Source organism: Hyaena hyaena, unplaced genomic scaffold (assembly GCF_003009895.1).
Source record: "Hyaena hyaena isolate Hyena2069 unplaced genomic scaffold, ASM300989v1 scaffold_611, whole genome shotgun sequence".
NCBI classification, from domain to species: Eukaryota; Metazoa; Chordata; class Mammalia; order Carnivora; family Hyaenidae; genus Hyaena; species Hyaena hyaena.
The window spans coordinates 652,804-671,526 of record NW_024081242.1 but is presented as its reverse complement, the minus strand read 5'-3'; the positions used below and the strand labels follow the sequence as shown (position 1 = coordinate 671,526).

The following is an 18,723-nucleotide window of genomic DNA, read 5'->3' as shown; positions in this document are numbered from 1 at the left end:
TATCAGAGTTAATTGAGATTTGAAAATTATATGTACAGTGAGGTGTTACTGAATGTTTTATTGTACAGAACATCCTGCAGGAACATCACAACACCTCTACCATGAATCTTTGGCTATGTAATGGGTTTCAGTAACTAAATTATATTTATAGCTACCTGAAATTTCCTATAGAAAGCCTAAACTGTTGGATCCACTAAATGACCTCTCAATAAATAAAGTACTTCTTATCATATATTATGATGATGGCTGGTTAGGAAAGGAAATCTGTGGTCTTTTTTTTTTTTTTTAAATGTTTTATTTATTTCTAGGAGAGAGAGAGAGAGAGACAGCGTGAGCAGGGGAGGGTCAGAAAGAGAGGGAGATACAGATTCTGAAATAGGCTCCAGGCTCTGAGCTGGCAGTCAGCACAGAGCCCGACGCGGGGCTCGAACCCACGAACCGTGAGATCATGACCCAAGCGAAAGTCGGACGCTTAACCGACTAAGCCACCCAGGCGCCCCCGGAAATCTGTGGTCTTAACACCTAGTGGCCATGTTAGGTCTAAGATACATGGATCTGTTTCCATGGACTTCGCTGACTAGAATGGGATGATGACCAAAGGTAGTCTGAGCAGTAGAACTGAACACTAACAAAAATTCATTCTTAACTAATGAAATAGGAAGATAGAGAAGGCATAAATGTTAAATCTGCTTTGTCTACTGTACTTCTCTTCTGTCCTACCATCAACTATAAGGAAAATACTACTGATTTAGTGGTAGCATTTCAGGGGAAAAGAAACTTGTTAGCAAGGATAGCAGCTATAAATCTTTGTTTCCCAAGCATTAGGATTTGATGACAGGTGTCTTAGAAGCAAGGCAAGGACTTCAGTAATAGCTACGGCGAGTTGAACGGTTATCATGTGCTGAACACTACACTTTTGCCAAGCATTTTATATGCATTGTCCGTTTAGTCCTCACAGCGCTCTCATGGGTATTTTACAGATGGGAAACTGAGGTTTTGAGAGGTTAAGTGACTCATCCAGGGACTCCATGTACAGTAAATGTCAGAGCCACAGTTTGAGGCAGTCTGTTCAGCTCTAGAAGCCACACAGTTAATCACTGTTTTGTACATTACCCTTTATCAAAAGGTAAATCACTGTTTGGTACATTACCTTGTCCCAAAAAGAAAGATTGAGAACCATCAGCAAAGGCCTCTCCAGATCTACCTCTTCACTTTTTATTTTACTTTATTTATTTATTTTTTTTAACGAGGTGGGGTTTTTTTTGTTTTGTTTTGGTTTGCTTTGAGAGAGCTCACGCAAGCAGGGGAGAAGGGCAGAGGAACAGAGAGAAAAAATCTTAAGCAGTCTCCAGAGTGCAGAGCCCGGCACCAGACTGGATCTCATAACCCTGGGATCATGACCAGAGCTAAAATCAAGAGTCAGGCACTCAGCCGACTGAGCCATCCAAGCGCCCTTACCTCTTCACTTTTTAAAGTGAAAACTGACTTCCCCCAGCAAAAAACAAACGACAGCATTTTTTAAATATTTGTCAGCATCCGTGTTTATGTTTATTGTTGTGTATATGAGTCTATGATATGTGAAACTATTAGTCACTTTAAAACAGTTTTCACAGCTATAGTATGTCTTCTTATGTCTTCTTATAGACTGTAAGGTATGTAACCTCATTAGACTGACATATAAACACACTAGAGGGGCGCCTGGGTGGCTCAGTCGGTTAAGTGTCCCACTTAGGCTCTGGTCATGATCTCACAGTTCGTGGGTTCGAGCCCCGCGTCGGGCTCTGTGCCGACAGCCAGCTCGGAGCCTGGAGCCTGTTTCGGATTCTGTGTCTCCCTCCCTGACCCTCCCCTACTCATGCTGTCTCTCTCTCTTTCAGAAATAAATTTAAAAAACATTTAAAAAATTTTAAAAAAAGACACTAGACCAAAACAAAGACTGGAGGAATACATTAAGGGTTTGTTGTAGCCAAATGTAACCAAAAACATTAAAAGTAAACATAACACTATTTACGGTTTCAGACACTGTTGTAAGCATTTTCTCTATTTAAACTCTTAATGTGCATCATAATTCTATGAGGCACTGTTTTCATCCCTGTTTTACAGATGAGGAAAACAGAGGGCTTAGATGCCTTGCCCAAGATCACTTAGCTGCTCAGGATTTGAATCTGGTCTGGTTCCAGAACCTGTGGTCTTAACAACCAAGCTATATTTGCCTTGTTTTACATTTTTACAGTTAGTGGTTTAAAATACCTTGGTTTTACTGCACATCCTTCTTCTAAAACATTGCTGGCCTGCGCATCCTCCCTGTACCGGAAGCTCAGAAGTCCTGAGGTAATGATACAATCCCTGTCCTCAAAGGGATTGCAGGACTTTAAGCAGAACTGGCAAATTAACTAGGAAGAGATTAAAAGTGAGGAAATACTTGGTTCTGTTTCCACTTGTTAATTGTTGGAGAGAGAGTAACTGAGTCAGGTCTTGACTTATTGACAATAATTGTAACAAAGTCTTTTTTTTTTTAATGTTTTCTTTATTTTTTGAGAGAGACAGCGTGAGCAGGAGAGGGTCAGAGAGAGAGGGAGACACAGAATCTGAAGCAGGCTCCAGGCTCCGAGCCAGCTGTTGGCACAGAGCCTGACACGGGGCTCGAACCCACGAACCGTGAGATCATGACCTGAGCCGAAGTCGGATGCTTAACCGACTGAGCCACCCAGGCGCCCCTAATTGTACCGAAGTCTTAACATCCCCCCCTCTTTTTTTAATCACTTGCTTACTTCATCAGTGACTTTTATTTAGAACTACAAGAGTATATTGTTTAGACTTGGCTCTTGAATGAAGCATGCCAGAATTTAAAAAGGAAAAAAAAAAGTCACATTCTTGGAAGTGCCTATTTGGTTTATTTCAGGAAACTTCCCAAAGCCAAGTGTTTATAGCTAATAGTTACTATACTCATTACCAGTTACTTAGGATTCATTGTATGCCAGGTACAGTCCTCTGTTTTCCACATGTTATCTCATTAAAGCCTCATTATAGCACCCCAAAGTGGGTTTTCCTCCCAGTTTACAAATGAGAGGAGAGGTTACCTGGCCTCTGAGCACCTCAGTTTTTTCCTTTGTAAAACAGAAAGAGAAAGCTTCTTTATGTTCTAATAGAAATTTCTAAGTCCAGATGAAAATGCTGTCAAGTGAACGTACAGAGCTCTGTGTGTAACATAAACTTTGCTTTTAATAACTGACATTTTATATCTTTCCTATCAAAAGCACAGTTTCCAAAAGGTACAACTCAGAGTAAAGGTGAACGAAAATTATAAAATTAAAACAACACAGTTAAATATTGGGTCCCTAGTACAGCGTACAGCAAGGGATACACAATGAAAAGCATCTTCTTCGGTTTGGTCAGTTTCTCCTTGCAAGCCTTTACCTCGGGCCCCCAGGCCAGTGCCTTGTGCTTTTGCACCGTGCTACAGCCACTTTGACTCCTGGTGCGCTGTGCCTGAAACGTGATGTCATGGCAGCCTAACTGTGGGAGCGAGGTGCCAGGTGCCTCTGCGTGGACTGCTGCTCCGATATACTAAGCAAGTATTTCAGGTTGAAAACTAGCCACCAAGGAGCTGATTAACACAGAGAATGACACAGTTGTAAGTGTATGAATGAAAAGTGGCATATTAAAAAGATCAAGGGTCTTGGACACTGAAAACCTGGAATCAAGTCCTGGCTCTGCCCCTTACTTGGTTTGTGACCTAGGGCAAGTCCATAACCTTTTTGAGTCTCAGCGTTCTTATCTGTAAAATGAAGATAATCGGAATAGCTAGTTCATTTATTGAAGATAAAATGGGAGAAAGCATAATGCAAGGGAGATTGATCTGAAAACTAGAAAGTGTCAAATGGATATTAAGACATTATGCTAAACTTCATTAAGCCTGTCGTTCAGTAGAGTGTGATTTAACACACTCATAGCATTCAAGAAATCTGTCAATTTTAAATAGCATGTATATATGGACTTAACATTTTTACCTCAATTAATCCTACACCAGCATTTCATGACAAGATGTGACCGTGTTATCTGGCAATAAACTGTAGCCATCTCAATGCTACCTATGAGCCATCATTCTAGTTTTCATTCCACCCATTTTTCTAAGAGAGTATCAAACTGACCATAAGCATCCCATTCACTGACCTGATCTGGGATTGTGAACAGATGACTCCACCTTGATGAGCTCTGTAAAATAAGGCAAATAATTCTCACTTCCTCCTACCTCACAGAGCTTGTTATAAGGATCAATTACTTTGAAGAGCGTAGCATACTATACAGGTGCAAGGGACATGCTTAAAAAAATGAATGTGATCGTCAGAGGCCTCTCAATATAGCATCGGAACTAAAAAATAATTCTGTTAGAAAATGGAAGGTAAAGATGCCACTAAAAAGTTACAGAGGGTTGCCTTTCAGTTGAGTGCCTGACTTGATCCTGGGGTCGTGGGATCAAGCCCTGCAAGATTCTTTTTTCTTTTTTCTTTTTTTTAAATTTCTGAGAGAGACAGACAGACAGCATGAACAGGGGAGGGTCAGAGAGAGAGGGAGATACAGAATCTGAAACAGGCTCCAGGCTCTGAGCTGGCTGTCAGCACAGAGCCCGACGCAGGACTCCAACCCATTGAACCATGAGATGATGACCTGAGCTGAAGTCAGACGCTTAACCGACTGAGCCACCCAGGCGCCCCAAGCCCCGCAAGATTCTTAAGATTCTTTCTCTCTCACTCTCTACCCCTTCCCCCTTTGCACACTCTTTCTCTCTCACTCTCTAAAATAAGGAAAAAAATGTTAGAGTAGTTGCCATAAGGAGGGGGTGGATGAATGGAAATGTCCACGTTTGACTATAATACAGTGTTGGAGAAGACATACCTATACCAGACTGTAAGCTCCTGTGATCATGTACTGTTTCTCTCCTTCTCTAATGTAGCCTTAGCAGCTAGAACAGTGCCTGGCATGTGATAGATGCTCATTTTGTTGGAAGAAGGAACAGTAGTCTTTGCGATCAGTTCAGGTGACTAGCGGTATGGAGGTAGGCTGACTTTGGCTAACATCCTGTGGCTTGGGTTGGCCATGGCAGTCTTGTCATGGTTCCCCATCTGAGGCAGAACTTGTTCTGAGATGTTCCTTAACTCAGAGTTTACCTTAACATCTAGGTCAAATTCCAAAGCCAGATTTTCATCCTAAATATTAGGTCCATTTATGTACAGTAGCCATGTACATTTATTTAGTAACTGTTGATATTATTTATCCAGACCCTTAGGAGCCAGTTATTAAGATACTAGAGAACTAACCAAATAGAGATGTTCATTTTGCCTGTTGTTTGTGGGTAAGGTGAGAAGTGTTAGAGAGTTTTCATTTGAACGAGTTTGATCTGTTTGAGTGGATATGCCAGGGAAGAAGGACCAATGGTGGCTTTTGTTTAAATAAATAATAAAAACAGATCAAGTTGTACTTTTCAGTCTAGTTTAGATCTGGAAAGAAACTGTAGAAATTACCTAATCTAGGAAACCCTTCCGTTTTTCCACGTAAGATTTTAGGCAGAAAACCCCGTCTGTAAAACAGATAAATGTTTTTTTCAATATAGATGTCTGTTTTAACTTTGTAACAGTTAATACCACAGTTTTTGTTTCTCAGTAAGAACACCAGTTAATATGGTGGGGTCTTAAAATTTTCTTTGTAGTACGTGTGAATTTGCCAATTTTGAATTTTTTCTAATGAATATGTACTTTAATCAGTGAAATCAAACATTTGGAGAAGTTTCGGAGGTGTACAAATTAATGTCATTAATACCATCATATCAAGAAGCAAAATGGGGAGATGGAATGAGGTTCAGTAGATTATGGTTGACTACTTCACTACTTCCACAGTTCAAGGATTTCTCCTAACCATAAATCAGTGTTTCTAGGCCATTATAAACTTCCAGTGCAATCCAGGGTACCGTACAAACCTTTATTTGTGTATCGTTGTCTCCTGTGGTTTGAAATTTGTATTTAAATTTTTCATTGTGGTATTAATACATGATTATATGTCTTTTTTGGGGGAGGCATGGCATTCACCTAGAAATACGACATTTAACAAAAGGAAAGCTTTTGAAAGGAAGGCACTAAATTCAAGGTGGAGTCCCAGAATTATCCTCAGTCCCAGGGAAGACCTCATGGCCAATATTTGGGTATTTCAACATCTGCAGTGTTAAAGCCAGCCTTGTCTCCTAAGATGGAAATTGCCATGTGCGAAATGACTTGATAGAAAATGGTGTACATTCTATATAATCTTCTACTGCAGAATGCGACCAGTGGCACTTCCCCTAAAAAAAATAAATTACCCGAAATTTGCAGCACATTCATATTCAATTTCATCACAGCAGATGCTCATTAGTATGTTGTTATTAATTGGTATTCACTTTAGGTTTTGTTTAAAATGAAGATAATAATTAGGTTTTAATTACTGCATCATTCGTGGGGGGGTGGCTGTCTGTGGGGAGAGGGATAGAGTGAAATGCTTCTTAAAGCACTGAACTATTTCCTGATGCTTATTCAGCAACGTGTGTTGCCAAAGACTTTGAAAAATAACTTCATTTTTACAAAAAAATAGGACTAGGATTCTGAAATGAAGAAATTGCTGTGTGTGTTTTTTTAAGCCCATCGTTATCAAGAACTCGCTGTAAATTGTCTACTTGATGGACATACTGAATCAGATGATAATGTGCACTACCATCCTTTCTAATCAAATTACCAAAAAGACTTCTTGGAAAAGTAACCCTCACAAGCGGCTGATTAATGAAGTGGTGGCAATGTTTTTTATTAGAACTAATTGAAGTAATCCAAATAAGTTATTTCTGTAGCCTATGGAAATAATTTCCTTTGCAAAGAAGTACAGTGGAGTTGGCAAACCAGGATTTTTCCCCCTCTGTTGTTCCATTATTTGCAAAATTGCTAAGTTAATACAGATATTGCAGATAAAATGGGAAAACTAATGTAATTGAGTGGCAAGGGAAGCAAGAAAGTTTGTTTCAATCTTTTCATAATCAAGACTAATAATTTATTATCAGGCTTAAAGGTGTATGGAAGTTAAGGGGCACTGGAATTCTAAAAGCGTATCTTTGCTAAAACACTAGAAATAGCCATTGTAACACATTTGTAAAATAGGGGCATTCGTATTCCAGAGTGTAAACATATTCCTTAGATAAAACTTTCTGGAACACCTCTCATGAGTGGAGCCTTGGGTTTTCCAAATATATACCAATTCAGACCCTCTGGAAGCTTACAGACTAGCTGGGAAAAGGAGAGGATTTGTCATATACCCCGTGCTCCAGGTACTTTCCATATCGTACCTCTTTATCTTTAAAACATTCTGGACAGGTTTATTAGCCTCATTTTACCAGTGAAAAAATTGAGGTGTGACTAGGCTAAGCAGTATGTCCAAAGTCACCCCAGCCTTTACGTGATAGAACTGACTTTCAAACCAGGTTCCGTCTGACCCCACAGCCAGTCTGCCATGGGGAGCTACACAGAGGAAACATGAGAAATCATTTCAAGGGACTGGTGTTGTATCATTAGGCAATACGATGAGGTTCACCGAGACATGGGAGACATATTCTGTGAATCCTTCCTTTGCACAAACATTCATTGAGGGCCAGGTACACACCCGGCTCTGGCCTGGGCCCCAGCAGTGTAGTGGAGAGGCAGAGGGGTGTAGGCACGGGCCCTGCCTGCCTGAGCTCCCGTCCTGGGGCGGGGGGGGGGCGAGGGTCCTTGAACAGTGAGGACGACCTGGAGTGTGATCTCTGCACCAGAGGGATGTGGTAAACCATTGGCACCCAAAGAAGAGGTGACTGGCTTTGTCACGTGGCAAGTGAACAAACCAAAGCCTGGAGGTGTGGCAGGCTCCCCAGAACCTAGAAAGGCTGTGCAGTCTGATGAGGTAGGTAGAAACTGAGTGGCTCTTGAGGCAGGGCTGGAAGGACAGGCCTGCCCGAGGGGACAGAATTGCCCAGGCCATTGCGCAGAAGAGGGAAGGAACACGCGGCCCATCCGCCTGAGTAGGTGATGGTAAGGGGCCCACCAGGCTGGCCTTGCGGGGCCTGTGGAGAACCTTCGAGTGGGCCTGACGGCTCGAGCTCTGTCTGGTAGATGGTGAGTGTACTGGTAAGGATTTTTCAGCCAAGGCTACCCTAAGGCAAATTTTCATTTCTAGACTTGTATCTTAGGGTTCCTGTGAGCGCCACCAGGGTTTAGAGTTCTGAATCTGCTTCATGCCATGATGCCTGTAGGAAGTTCTATCCTGAGCTTTTGCAGGGTAATGGGGTTTGCTACACCGTTGTATTTTACAGTTACCATCAGTGCTGGTTTATTTGTGTTCATAGTAGAAGAGTGATGCTTAATCATCAAAAATACTTTGGGATAAATTTGGGAATTAGGGCAGCCCATTTTGCTTCCCAATTGATACTGTTCAGGCTTACAAGTGGACTTGACTTCTGTAAGTATATACTAGTTAATGTGAGAAGGTAGGCCTTACATGTTCTAGATTGTATGAGGAAGGTAACTTCAGGTTAAGATTTTGCCGTGGATAATCTCTAGGGTCATGAGCCCAACTCTTCATACCTCAAGAAATTCAGTTTAGAAGCAAGTCACATTAATTTTTGAGTTGATAAAGAGGTAGTTTTCACTAACTTCTCCCCTGTCCCTACAAATGGGGGGGGGGGAGGGAGAGAAGACTGGTTACATTGCCCCAGGAAAATCTTAGAAAGATAAAAGACTATATTGTCAAACTAGTTCAAAGTAAAGTCAGTCAAAAACCACTATTAAAGCCCCTTTGGAAGCAGTTTGGCGGTTGCTACTAAAGCTGAACGCTCGCATGCCCTCTTACCCAGCATTTCCTTTGGTAGGTCTTACAATCAGCAGGAGTGTACACTTCCGTGCCTCAGGGGCATGTACACGAATATTCACAGCAGCACCATTCCTAATAGCCAGAGAACTGGAAACCACCTAAATAGCCACCATCCATAGAATGGATAAGTACATTGTGATATATTCATTCAGTGGGCTACTTTATGACAATGAGAATGAACAGACTCCTTTTACATGCAACAACACATAATGTTCACAAGCATAATGTTGAGCAAAAGAAGCCAGAGGGAAAAAAAGTGAAAACTCTATGATTCTATGCACATGAAGTTACTGGGGTTTTTTTTTTGTTTTTTGGGTTTTTTTAAGGCAAATCTGTTGTTATCCTTGTGGGGCAGTGGCGGGGGCCGGGGGGAAGATGGTGAGTAGCCGGGAGGAGAGCAAGGCCCTCTGGGATGCTGGTAATGTTTTGTTTCTTATTATGGGTGCTGATTACAGAGATGTGTTCACTTTGTACATCAAGCTGCACACTTATTATTTGTGCACTTTTGGTGTATAGATTATAATTCAACAGGAATACAAATCAGGTTTAACATTGCCCTATGTTTATGTAAGGGAAAATATGTCCTGTCCTATTCTTGAAATAATATGCTTGGACAAGCAAGCATCTTCCTCAAGAATGGTTCTCAGGAGGGGCGTGTGGGTGGCTCAGTCGGTTAAGCATCCGACTTCGGCTCAGGTCATGATCTTACAGTTTGTGGGTTTGAGCCTCGCGTCGGGCTCTTTGCTGACAGCTCAGAGCCTGGAGCCTGCTTCGGATTCTGTGTCTCCCTCTCTCTCTGACCCTCCCCTGCTCACGCTGTCTCTATCTCAGAAATAAAAAACATTAAAAAAAAAAAGAATGGTTCTCAGGAAATCTTGGGGTTTTTGGTTAGTGTGAATTCCTTTATGTCAAGCCAGGCTGGAGGGGTAAGAGTACCTGGGTCTAAAAGTTTCTCTAATACAGGTAGTCTGTAGCGCAGCGCTTCTCATCTTACACTACCCACCAGAACTTCCTAGGAGCCCTTAAAAATGCCCATCCCCTGCATTCCACCCTGCATTCTTAAGTTGTTCCAAGAGCCAGGTCTGAGCATCAGTCTTTTTTTTTTTTTTTTTAAAGCTCCCAGGTGATTCCAATGTGCAGTCAGGTGAAGGACCACTGATCTAGAGCCTCATCAGAAATCTCAGGAAAGAGACCAGGGACCATAAATAAATGGAAACAGAACTACCTTGGAGAGAGAATGAAGTTTGCATTGTTTCTAATGTAAGCCAATTACAGGATTTTAGAAAATGCATCAGAACCAGTGGCATTAAAACATTTTCCATTTCTTTTCATTTCAGTATCTGCTTAAGTACCTCCTATGTGCCAGGTCTGTCAGAGCGGAATTCCTTCCCCACCCCTATGTATGTATGGGGCCCACACTTATTACTATGTTAACACTCCAAGCAACCACCTCGAATGCAGAGTGTCATACACACAGTAGCTCTTTTAGCTCAGCATTGTCCTTACAAAATCACAATCGGCCACTTTGGTACACGATGTTCTAACTATAAAGGGAGACTGAAAGAAGCCTAGGCACCGTGTTGAGTGCAATTTCAAGGAAAGAGCAAGAAATCGAACATTTTAAACCAATAAGTAAAAGCTAGAGAGAGAAAGAAATGTTAAAATATCATCTTATTTTCTTGAAGTATTTTCCATCCAATCTTGTACAGTCGAAATGAGCATTTAAGTGTGGGGGGTAAAACCCTGCTGAATGCCTCAGAGAAGACTAGAGGGTGTCAGGTTTCTTGATTAGAAGATTTTATCATCAAACGCAAAAGAGAAAAGATGGTAATGATAAAAAAAAAAAAAAAGCCCTCCAAGTGATCACAAATTAATGGTGCAAAATCAAGAAAACAAAAGTAGGTGCTATTCTTGTTCATTTAAACTATAGTTTTCTCCATTTCATGTGTGTTCTTTAAAACCACTTAATTGTATTTGACATTGAAAATCTAATAGGGCCTTTTGTTTTCAGCCAATTTACTAATTGCAAAATATGTCAGGAATCAAAAGGGCAGGAGGTGTTGGTATATTTTTTAAAAATATATAACTCCTTTTTAATTTTTTTTTCCTATTTTCCTTATCCATTTAGGCAGTGACTTTCAATTAGCCTGCCTGCTAATATCAGGTCACTACACTCCGTGGCTGACGCTTTATTCCTTCATGTGGGTTGTCACTCGTTTGCTTCAGTTGGCTGGCAAAGGTTGTTGTATATCCATTACCAGCAACACAGCACTTTGCATTTCTGAATTGACAAGCAGCTATATTGACCCAGCGCTTATTATGGGTCAACAGCTGCGTTAACCAACGGAAGGACTGAGGGGCAATTAAAATGAATTGGCAAAAATATATCTTCCTAATTTACTCCAATTTGTTATTTATGCTAACATTGTATGGCTTCTATGGTGACACTAAACAGAATGGACCCAATAATGGCAATTAACATAAAAATATAATGGCTAATCAAATTGACAGCAACTGTTTCTCATCATCTCGACACACAATACATTATCAAAACAAACTATTATGAAGGAGGTAATTTCAGTGTTCTATTCAACCTGCAGCATGTGTGCAGTCAGGGAGATGTGTACCAGCAATTACTGCTGAATCTAAAAAACTAAACAAATAACTTAATCGCTGTCGTCCTCCTTTTTTTCCCCCCAGGAAGCAGTAATCAGGATTCGCTAAAAATAACTGGTGTATAATAGTATAATGATGATGCATATTGTAGAATAGCTAATAAGAAATAAAATAGGCTTCTAGGTGTACACTTTTTATAGGTTCAGGTAAAGAGACTTGTGGAAAGAATGGACACAAAAAGAGACAATAGCCCTGGCTGATGATGAATAGCTCCATGTGGGTTATTCCTGCAGCCTAATATTTATAGATACCCTTTCCAATGGCCAAAGGAGTTTAAAATACACTAAATTTAGGAACAGATTTCATAATGCAGAAAACAGGAAGGTCGGTCACTGATCTCAATAATGAGTGAATATCAGTTACTTCTACACCAAGTTCAGTTGACTGTAGTTTTTCATCATTGATAGTGATCTCCGATCCTTGGATCTAATACTTGGTTACCCAAGAGATTTCCTTCAAAAGTAATGTGTTTCCATATCCAGTTGTAGATAGTGGTTTTCCCGAGGTTCCTACTGGCGTGCTCATCTGTGGGCACCCCCGGACCCAGCTGGACCAATTGTACAAATGACTTGGTTGTCATGGTCATTCTTGAATTAATTCATTCAGCCAACATTTATCTCTAGAGTGCTTACGGCGTGAGTTAGCTGTATGTCTGTTTGCCCCTGCTGCTGAATCTGGCGCATGATAAGTGCTCATTCGATGTTGGCTGGATTTCATGTTCATCCGAGGCAGCAAGCAAGAGCCGGTAACATGTTTGTCATTTGAGCTTCTCTCATTTGAGAAGTTCTGAGGGTTCAGTTGTTTCACCTTGGTATGACACCCACCCGCCCAGAGAAGACACCAAAGAGCTCCAGTTCATTGTCCTTCAGCGTGAGGGTTTCCCGAGTGTCTTACTTCATAGGAAAAAGGAAAGAGAGCTCCTAGGGCAGTTGATCTTAAATAAATGGAAGTGCATTTGAATGTGATTTGCCACATAATTCTGACTTCGATTGTTGAAATGGCTACATGCCTTTTTCCCCACACAGGGTGAGATACAGTCGCTTAGGACTGTATATTCCCAGTTTCTCTAGATAACCTCGGGAATATCAGTTCATTATGTGTTTGCTGAATGAATAGTAGTTCGGGCACATCTCCTATAATCTGTTGAGTTAGAACTTGCCAAGGTCATTAAACATTTGTTTTGACATGGTTGGGCTGGAAAACGTTCATTATTTCATTTCACCTGATATGTCTGAGGTCCTGTGTTGCCCACTTAAGACTAGCACAGAACAAGCAGTCAAGATGTTCCTCATGTCTACACCTGATTTACCATGTTATGCTTGTGAGTCAGTCCCTGGCAAAGGCCATGGATTTCCACCACAAGTCATAAAATGGAGCTCATAGTTTAGCAGTATATGTTAAACAATTTCTGAAAATGTTTAACTTCTTGCTGCCATGGACAGTTCCCAGTTAGGAAGCACAGTAACACTTTTGCCAATTAACAGTGCAAATTGTAAAGGGTGCATAGGAATTTGCAATTTGACAAAATCAGTTTTTTGACAGCAGGGGCAATCAGTCGGCAGCCTTGTAAGTAGTAGTCTCTGATCGAAATGGCAGGATTTATTCTGAATTATGAAAGGTACATATGCTGTGTGAGGGGGACAAGTCATTAGTATGAGTCTCTCCTTATGCACCCCTCCCTTCTTTAAAACAAGCTATTTGATATAGAAGTCAGAAGTGTGGAATACACTCTGTTGAGAGTGATCTCTTTCGCTCCCCTCACCAATAGTAGTATTCATTTATTTTCCGTTCTATTGCAGTATTCTGACAAGTCCCTGTACACCCAGCTGTGCTTTTACCGGTACATTTTTGATACGGACTGTGCACTGGAGAAACTTATTACCGATCATGAGAAAGGTACGTTAAAATACTGTAATTACCTTTGAGTTTAAAGTGGAAATTTGCATCATAAAAGCCAGACCTACTGTCAGGCTGTTCACGCAGCATCACACTGCTGTCTCAGAAGCAGGCCATGGGGGCCCTTGTGAGCACAGGCTTCCCTTCCATGAGGGGCGGTAGTGTAGGAATCCCCGGCTTTGGTCCCCACAGCCTGTCTCACATTGTTCTCTATTAAAGCAGGGCTTTGGGGGAGGAGCAGTACAAAAAGGACTCTTTAAATGCTGTATTTTGAAAATGCTATTTTCTATAGAGTTTAGTAATTGTAATAAAGTAAGCATAGGCAACGTGGTCATTGGACCTACAAAAACCAGACATTACCACAAAAAAAATAGACCTGGAGTGTGTCTCTGCTGTTCACTAAAAGCCTGGGTTCATTTTGAAAGAGAGGCATGGGGTGGAGTTCTTTTATTGACTCCATCCTAAGAGTGCATATCCGCACCTTTGCCCAGATGATTGGGCACTGCCCGTAACCCTCACACAAGACTCGCAGTCACTGTGGGGCTTAATGGGTCTGGGAAAAGCTTTGTTACATAACAGAGTATTTGAAAATGTCATGACAAGTGCATGGGTTTTTTTTCTCCTACCTGAAAATCACATTGACAACTTTTCTATTACCTGTAAAAAATAAAAAAGGCAAATTTACACATTTTTCATATTAGTTACCTACCGAGTGTTTATGTTGTTTGTCAGTGAATATCAATTCAGCATTTTGTTGGTCGGTATTAAGGCCAGAGGTAACCTTAAGGACATAAAGAAACCTGCATAAATACTGCTGGATTTCCTCACGTAAGAATCCCCATGCTGCCCGTGATTTGGTCTTAACTGTTTTCAGTTCTAGTCATAATTGACCAGTTTTTTCCATCTACAAGATAGGCTAACAATTTAAAAAAAATTTTTAATGTTTATTTATTTTAAAGAGAGAGAGAGAGAGCATGAGCAGGGGAGGGGCAGAGAGAGAGAGAGAGACACAGAATCTGAAGCAGCCTCCGGGCCATGAGCTGTCAACACAGAGCCCCATGTGGGACTTGAACCCACGAACTCTGAGATCGTGACCTGAGCCAGAGTTGGAGGCTTAACCAACTGAGCCATCCAGGTGCCTCAGGCTAACAATTATTTTTAAAAGGTCTTGACTTAGTTGGTTTTGCTGTCCTTGGATATGAAAGCTTACTGACTGATGGAGGAAGTTGGTTTGGAAATTAATACCTTGTTTTTAGATGTTCACCAAGGACTTGGACTATCTCCACAGCATATTTTCAGTGACTTCGTAAAATTTATTTAATGTGGAAAAAAATTCCTTCTGTTCTTTAGTAACTGAGTTTTTGAACTTCCATTCATGGCTTGTGTCTAGCCCATGTTTACTTACAGTATCATTAATAACTGTTTCTCTTTTACCCCTAAGGACTTTTCCTTCAAGGCATTGTGATTTGAGAGAATTAAGTACTGATTCTCTGATAAGTACATTGTGTGTTTCTGTCTGGTTTGTTACCTCTTTCCTGGGTATCCGTATGTTAGAACTTGTTCCGCCTTTACTTCTATCTCAATCTAGCCATTTCAGATTGTTCTCTAGATGTTCTTAGACCCCAAAGGGATGGGCTTCTCTTCCAGACATGTCTAAAATTCCTATCTGGTGGGGCTGAATCAGTCTTTCATGATTAGCAGTTTTCAAAAAGTCCATTGGCTCTTGGAGACATGTAGAAGTGACCTGGAAAGTCACTGGAGACTTACTGACTCTGGCTTTTTAGAGAACGTCGAGGAGTGTACATTGCTCTCCCAGAAAATAAAAGGGAGTAGAATAGCTACTTAGAAGCTTCTTGCTTGGCAAATAGGGAGAGGTGTTGACAGAATCTGTACCCTCCCACAATTTACTACAATTCTATTTCACAAGCATAAGAGTTGGGACGCTTTTTTTTTGTCATTTGCTTCTAATAAGTACACTGTCTCAGAGGTCAGGGGCAAAACGACACTAAGTGTGAATTATTGACAGGTTCTTGTACATGTCAGATGGCTAACAAAAATAAAGTAAGAGAAGGATGTTAAGTCTATGTCTCACAGGAAGAACTTCATGAAATGTTCCTAGAGCCTTTTATTTTACTTACAGAATTTTAATTAGGAAACTATTTTTCCTCTTGGCTTCCTTCTTATTTATTATTCATAAGTTGTGCTATAGAAATGAGTGGATTAGCTGAAATTACTAATTTCAGGTGTGTTCATATCACTCAGTAATGTTAAGAGGTATTGGGATATTTGTTGGTAGGGGCATATAAGCTGAAATGATGAGTCATGCTTATCTGTATTCCAAGATCACAGGTTTCCTGATAAGTGACATTTGATAAGCTCTCTCTGAAGAGTCACCTCGGGGCTTTACCCAGAGATTCTGATTCAGAAGGTGGGAGGTTGAGTTTAGGAAGCTCCGTATTTTAGAAAGTCCCGCCCCCTCACCCCCAAACAATTCTCACGTGCTGCCAAGTTTGAAAACCTCTGTCCTGGTCACCCTGAAAACATCAGTTGGGTGGTTTCTAAAGAGAATTTAAATCCTAGTTGTAGTCCATAGGTAACAAGTGGAGAATGAGAAAAGTCTTATAGGCTAACAATTAGAGGGAAACGTTTATAAATGCACATTAATGTAACCTATAAAAAACTTACTTCTCACTGTAGAAGTGATGTGAAACACTCTGTTCTTATTTGCTGTTCAAGGGAGACTTGCTATAAAAATGAATTGAAAATCTGTGGGGTCCAGTGGGCAAACATACTGATTCAGTTTGGACCACAGCCAGAACAGCAATACTTAACATCAAAAATCTTGTGGAAAGTGATGTTAACATCAAAGTGTTGAGAAAAGTGACACTCATCACACACAGTTGTATTGAGGGTGGAGTCTAAGTATTGTCTGTCAGCGCACAACCCTGGAACTAGCATATGAAGTCTTTACTGTAGACTCTTCTTTGCTGTCGTACTTAGCACCATTTCCTTCTCAAAGATTGTTTTACCATTTCCATTTGTAAAGCCCACATCTTAAGGGTCATAACTGGATGGTGGTTTTAATTTTTGTTTGAAACTTGACCATTTGACTTGGAAAAATCACAAAGTATTTGAAAGACATTCATTTTTATGGTAAAAAGTAGCTCTTATCAAAGCTTTTTCCCTTTGCTTTCAAACGAAGGTTTACAGGCCATTAGTCCATAATGTGACTTAACCCCATTTGGTACTTTTCCCTTACCTTTAAAATGCTAAAGGACTGTTACTCACTTCGGTTAAGTGTTTACTGCATATTCACTGTAACTACATAACATTTTAAAAAAAATTATTTCTGTAGGACTTTGCCTTTATTACTGTAACTGTTCCCAAATGTACACAGATGGCATTATAGATGCAAGAAAGTTTTAGAGGAACATAGTGGCAGTAGATGAGGTAAAATTCCCATTTCCACCAAGGCAGCACTAAAGGGTCCCATCTGACTGCCTCATTCCATGGGGCCTTGGCCTGAGGAGGGATAAGTGGAACCATTTGGGGGAGATATGAATCCATTCACATCTTGTCCCATTTGTCTAAATAAGCTTCTTAAAAATACGGGAGCAAAGAGAGTCTCTTAGTTTTCTCACCTGCGTTTTTTTATATTGTTTATTCAGCAGTGGTAAAAGTAGTGTGTACATACTTTCCCTTATGTATTGAGGGCCATCCCAGATATCAAAGGAACTAAGATGGCCAACGTTCCTGCCCCAGAGGAGCTTAGCGTTTGTTGGAGACAGATTCAGCAGCAAAGTGTGATAAACTCTCAGATTGTTATGGAAGCAAAGAAGAGGAGCCACTAACTGCCTTTGATTTGGTAGATTCATTTTTAGAGGAGTTTTAGCTTCACAGCAAAATTGAATGGAATGTACAGAGATTTCCCATGTACCCCCTGCTCCCACACATGCACAGCCTCCCTCCTTGTCAACATCCCCCCACCAGAGTGGCACATTTGTTAACAACTGATGAAGCTGCATTGACCCAGCATTATCATCGACCTTAGGCTGCACTCATGATGTTGGCCATTGGGTGGACAGATCTGTGACACGCGTCCACCATTATAGTATCATAGTGTAGTGTCACTGCTCCTCAATCTTCTGTGCTCACCCTCCTCGTCCCTCCCTCCCACTAACCCCTGGCAAGCACTCATCTTTTTGCTGTCTTTATGCTTTGTCTTTTTGCTGTTTTCACTTTTCCACAACGTCATGTATTTGGAATCATACAGTATGAAGCTTTTTCAAATTGGCTTCTTCCACTTAGTGAGATGCATTTTAAGCTTCCTCTGTGTCTTTTCATGACTTGGTAGCTCCTTTTTTAGTGCTGAATAATATTCCCTTATTTAGGGGCACCTGGGTGGCTTAGTCGGTTAAGCGTCTGACTTTCGCTTGGGTCATGATCTCACAGTTTTTGGGTTCGAGCCCCACGTCGGGCTCTGTGCTGACTGCCAGCTCAGAGCCTGGAGCCTGTTTCAGAGTCTGTGACTCCCTCTCTCTCTGACCCTCCCCTGCTCACGCTGTCTCTCTCTCTCTCCTAGAAATAAATAAAACGTTAAAAAAAATGTTAAAAAAATATTCCCTTATTTGGATGCACCACATCTTATGTATTCACCTACTGAGGGACACTTTTTGGCTTCCAAGTTTTGGCATTCTGAGTAAAGCTGTCATAAACGTTTGTATGCAGGTTTTTATGTAGACATAAGTTTCTATCTTCCTTTGGGTAAATAGTAAATACCAGGGAGCCGTGACTGCCGGCTCATATGGTAAGAGCATGTTTAGTTTGTAAAAAACTGACAAACTGACTTCCAAAGTGGCTCTACCATTTTGCATTCCCACTGGCAGTAAATGAGAGTTCATGCTGCTCCACGTGCTCGCCACCATTTGATATTGTCAGCGTTATGGGTTTTGGCCAAGCTAATAGATGTGAAGTGAGATCTCGTTGTTTCAAGTTGCATTTCCCTGATGGTATATAAGGTGGAGCATCTTTTCTTAGGCTTATTTGCCATTTCTATATCTTCTTTGAGGAGATGTCTGGCTCACTTTTTAATGAAGTTGTTTGTTTTGTTGTTGTTGTTGTGTTTTAAGAGTGTTTTAAGAAGTCTTTGTGTATTTCGGATAATGGTCCTTTATCAGACGTGTCTTCGGCAAATATTTGCTCCCAGTCTGTGGCTTTTCTTTTCATTCTCTTGAGCAC

The 18,723-nt window shown here is 40.8% G+C and overlaps 1 protein-coding gene across 1 annotated transcript in view; it reads left to right on the top strand.

Annotated features, from left to right (window-relative positions):
* POLA1 (DNA polymerase alpha 1, catalytic subunit) overlaps nt 1-18,723 on the top strand; it is a 306,108-nt gene that overhangs the window by 225,059 nt on the left and 62,326 nt on the right. Inside the window, exon 36 of the mRNA XM_039257241.1 lies at nt 13,389-13,485. Coding sequence (XP_039113172.1) covers nt 13,389-13,485 — 97 coding nt within the window. The remainder of the gene's footprint in view (nt 1-13,388; nt 13,486-18,723) is intronic.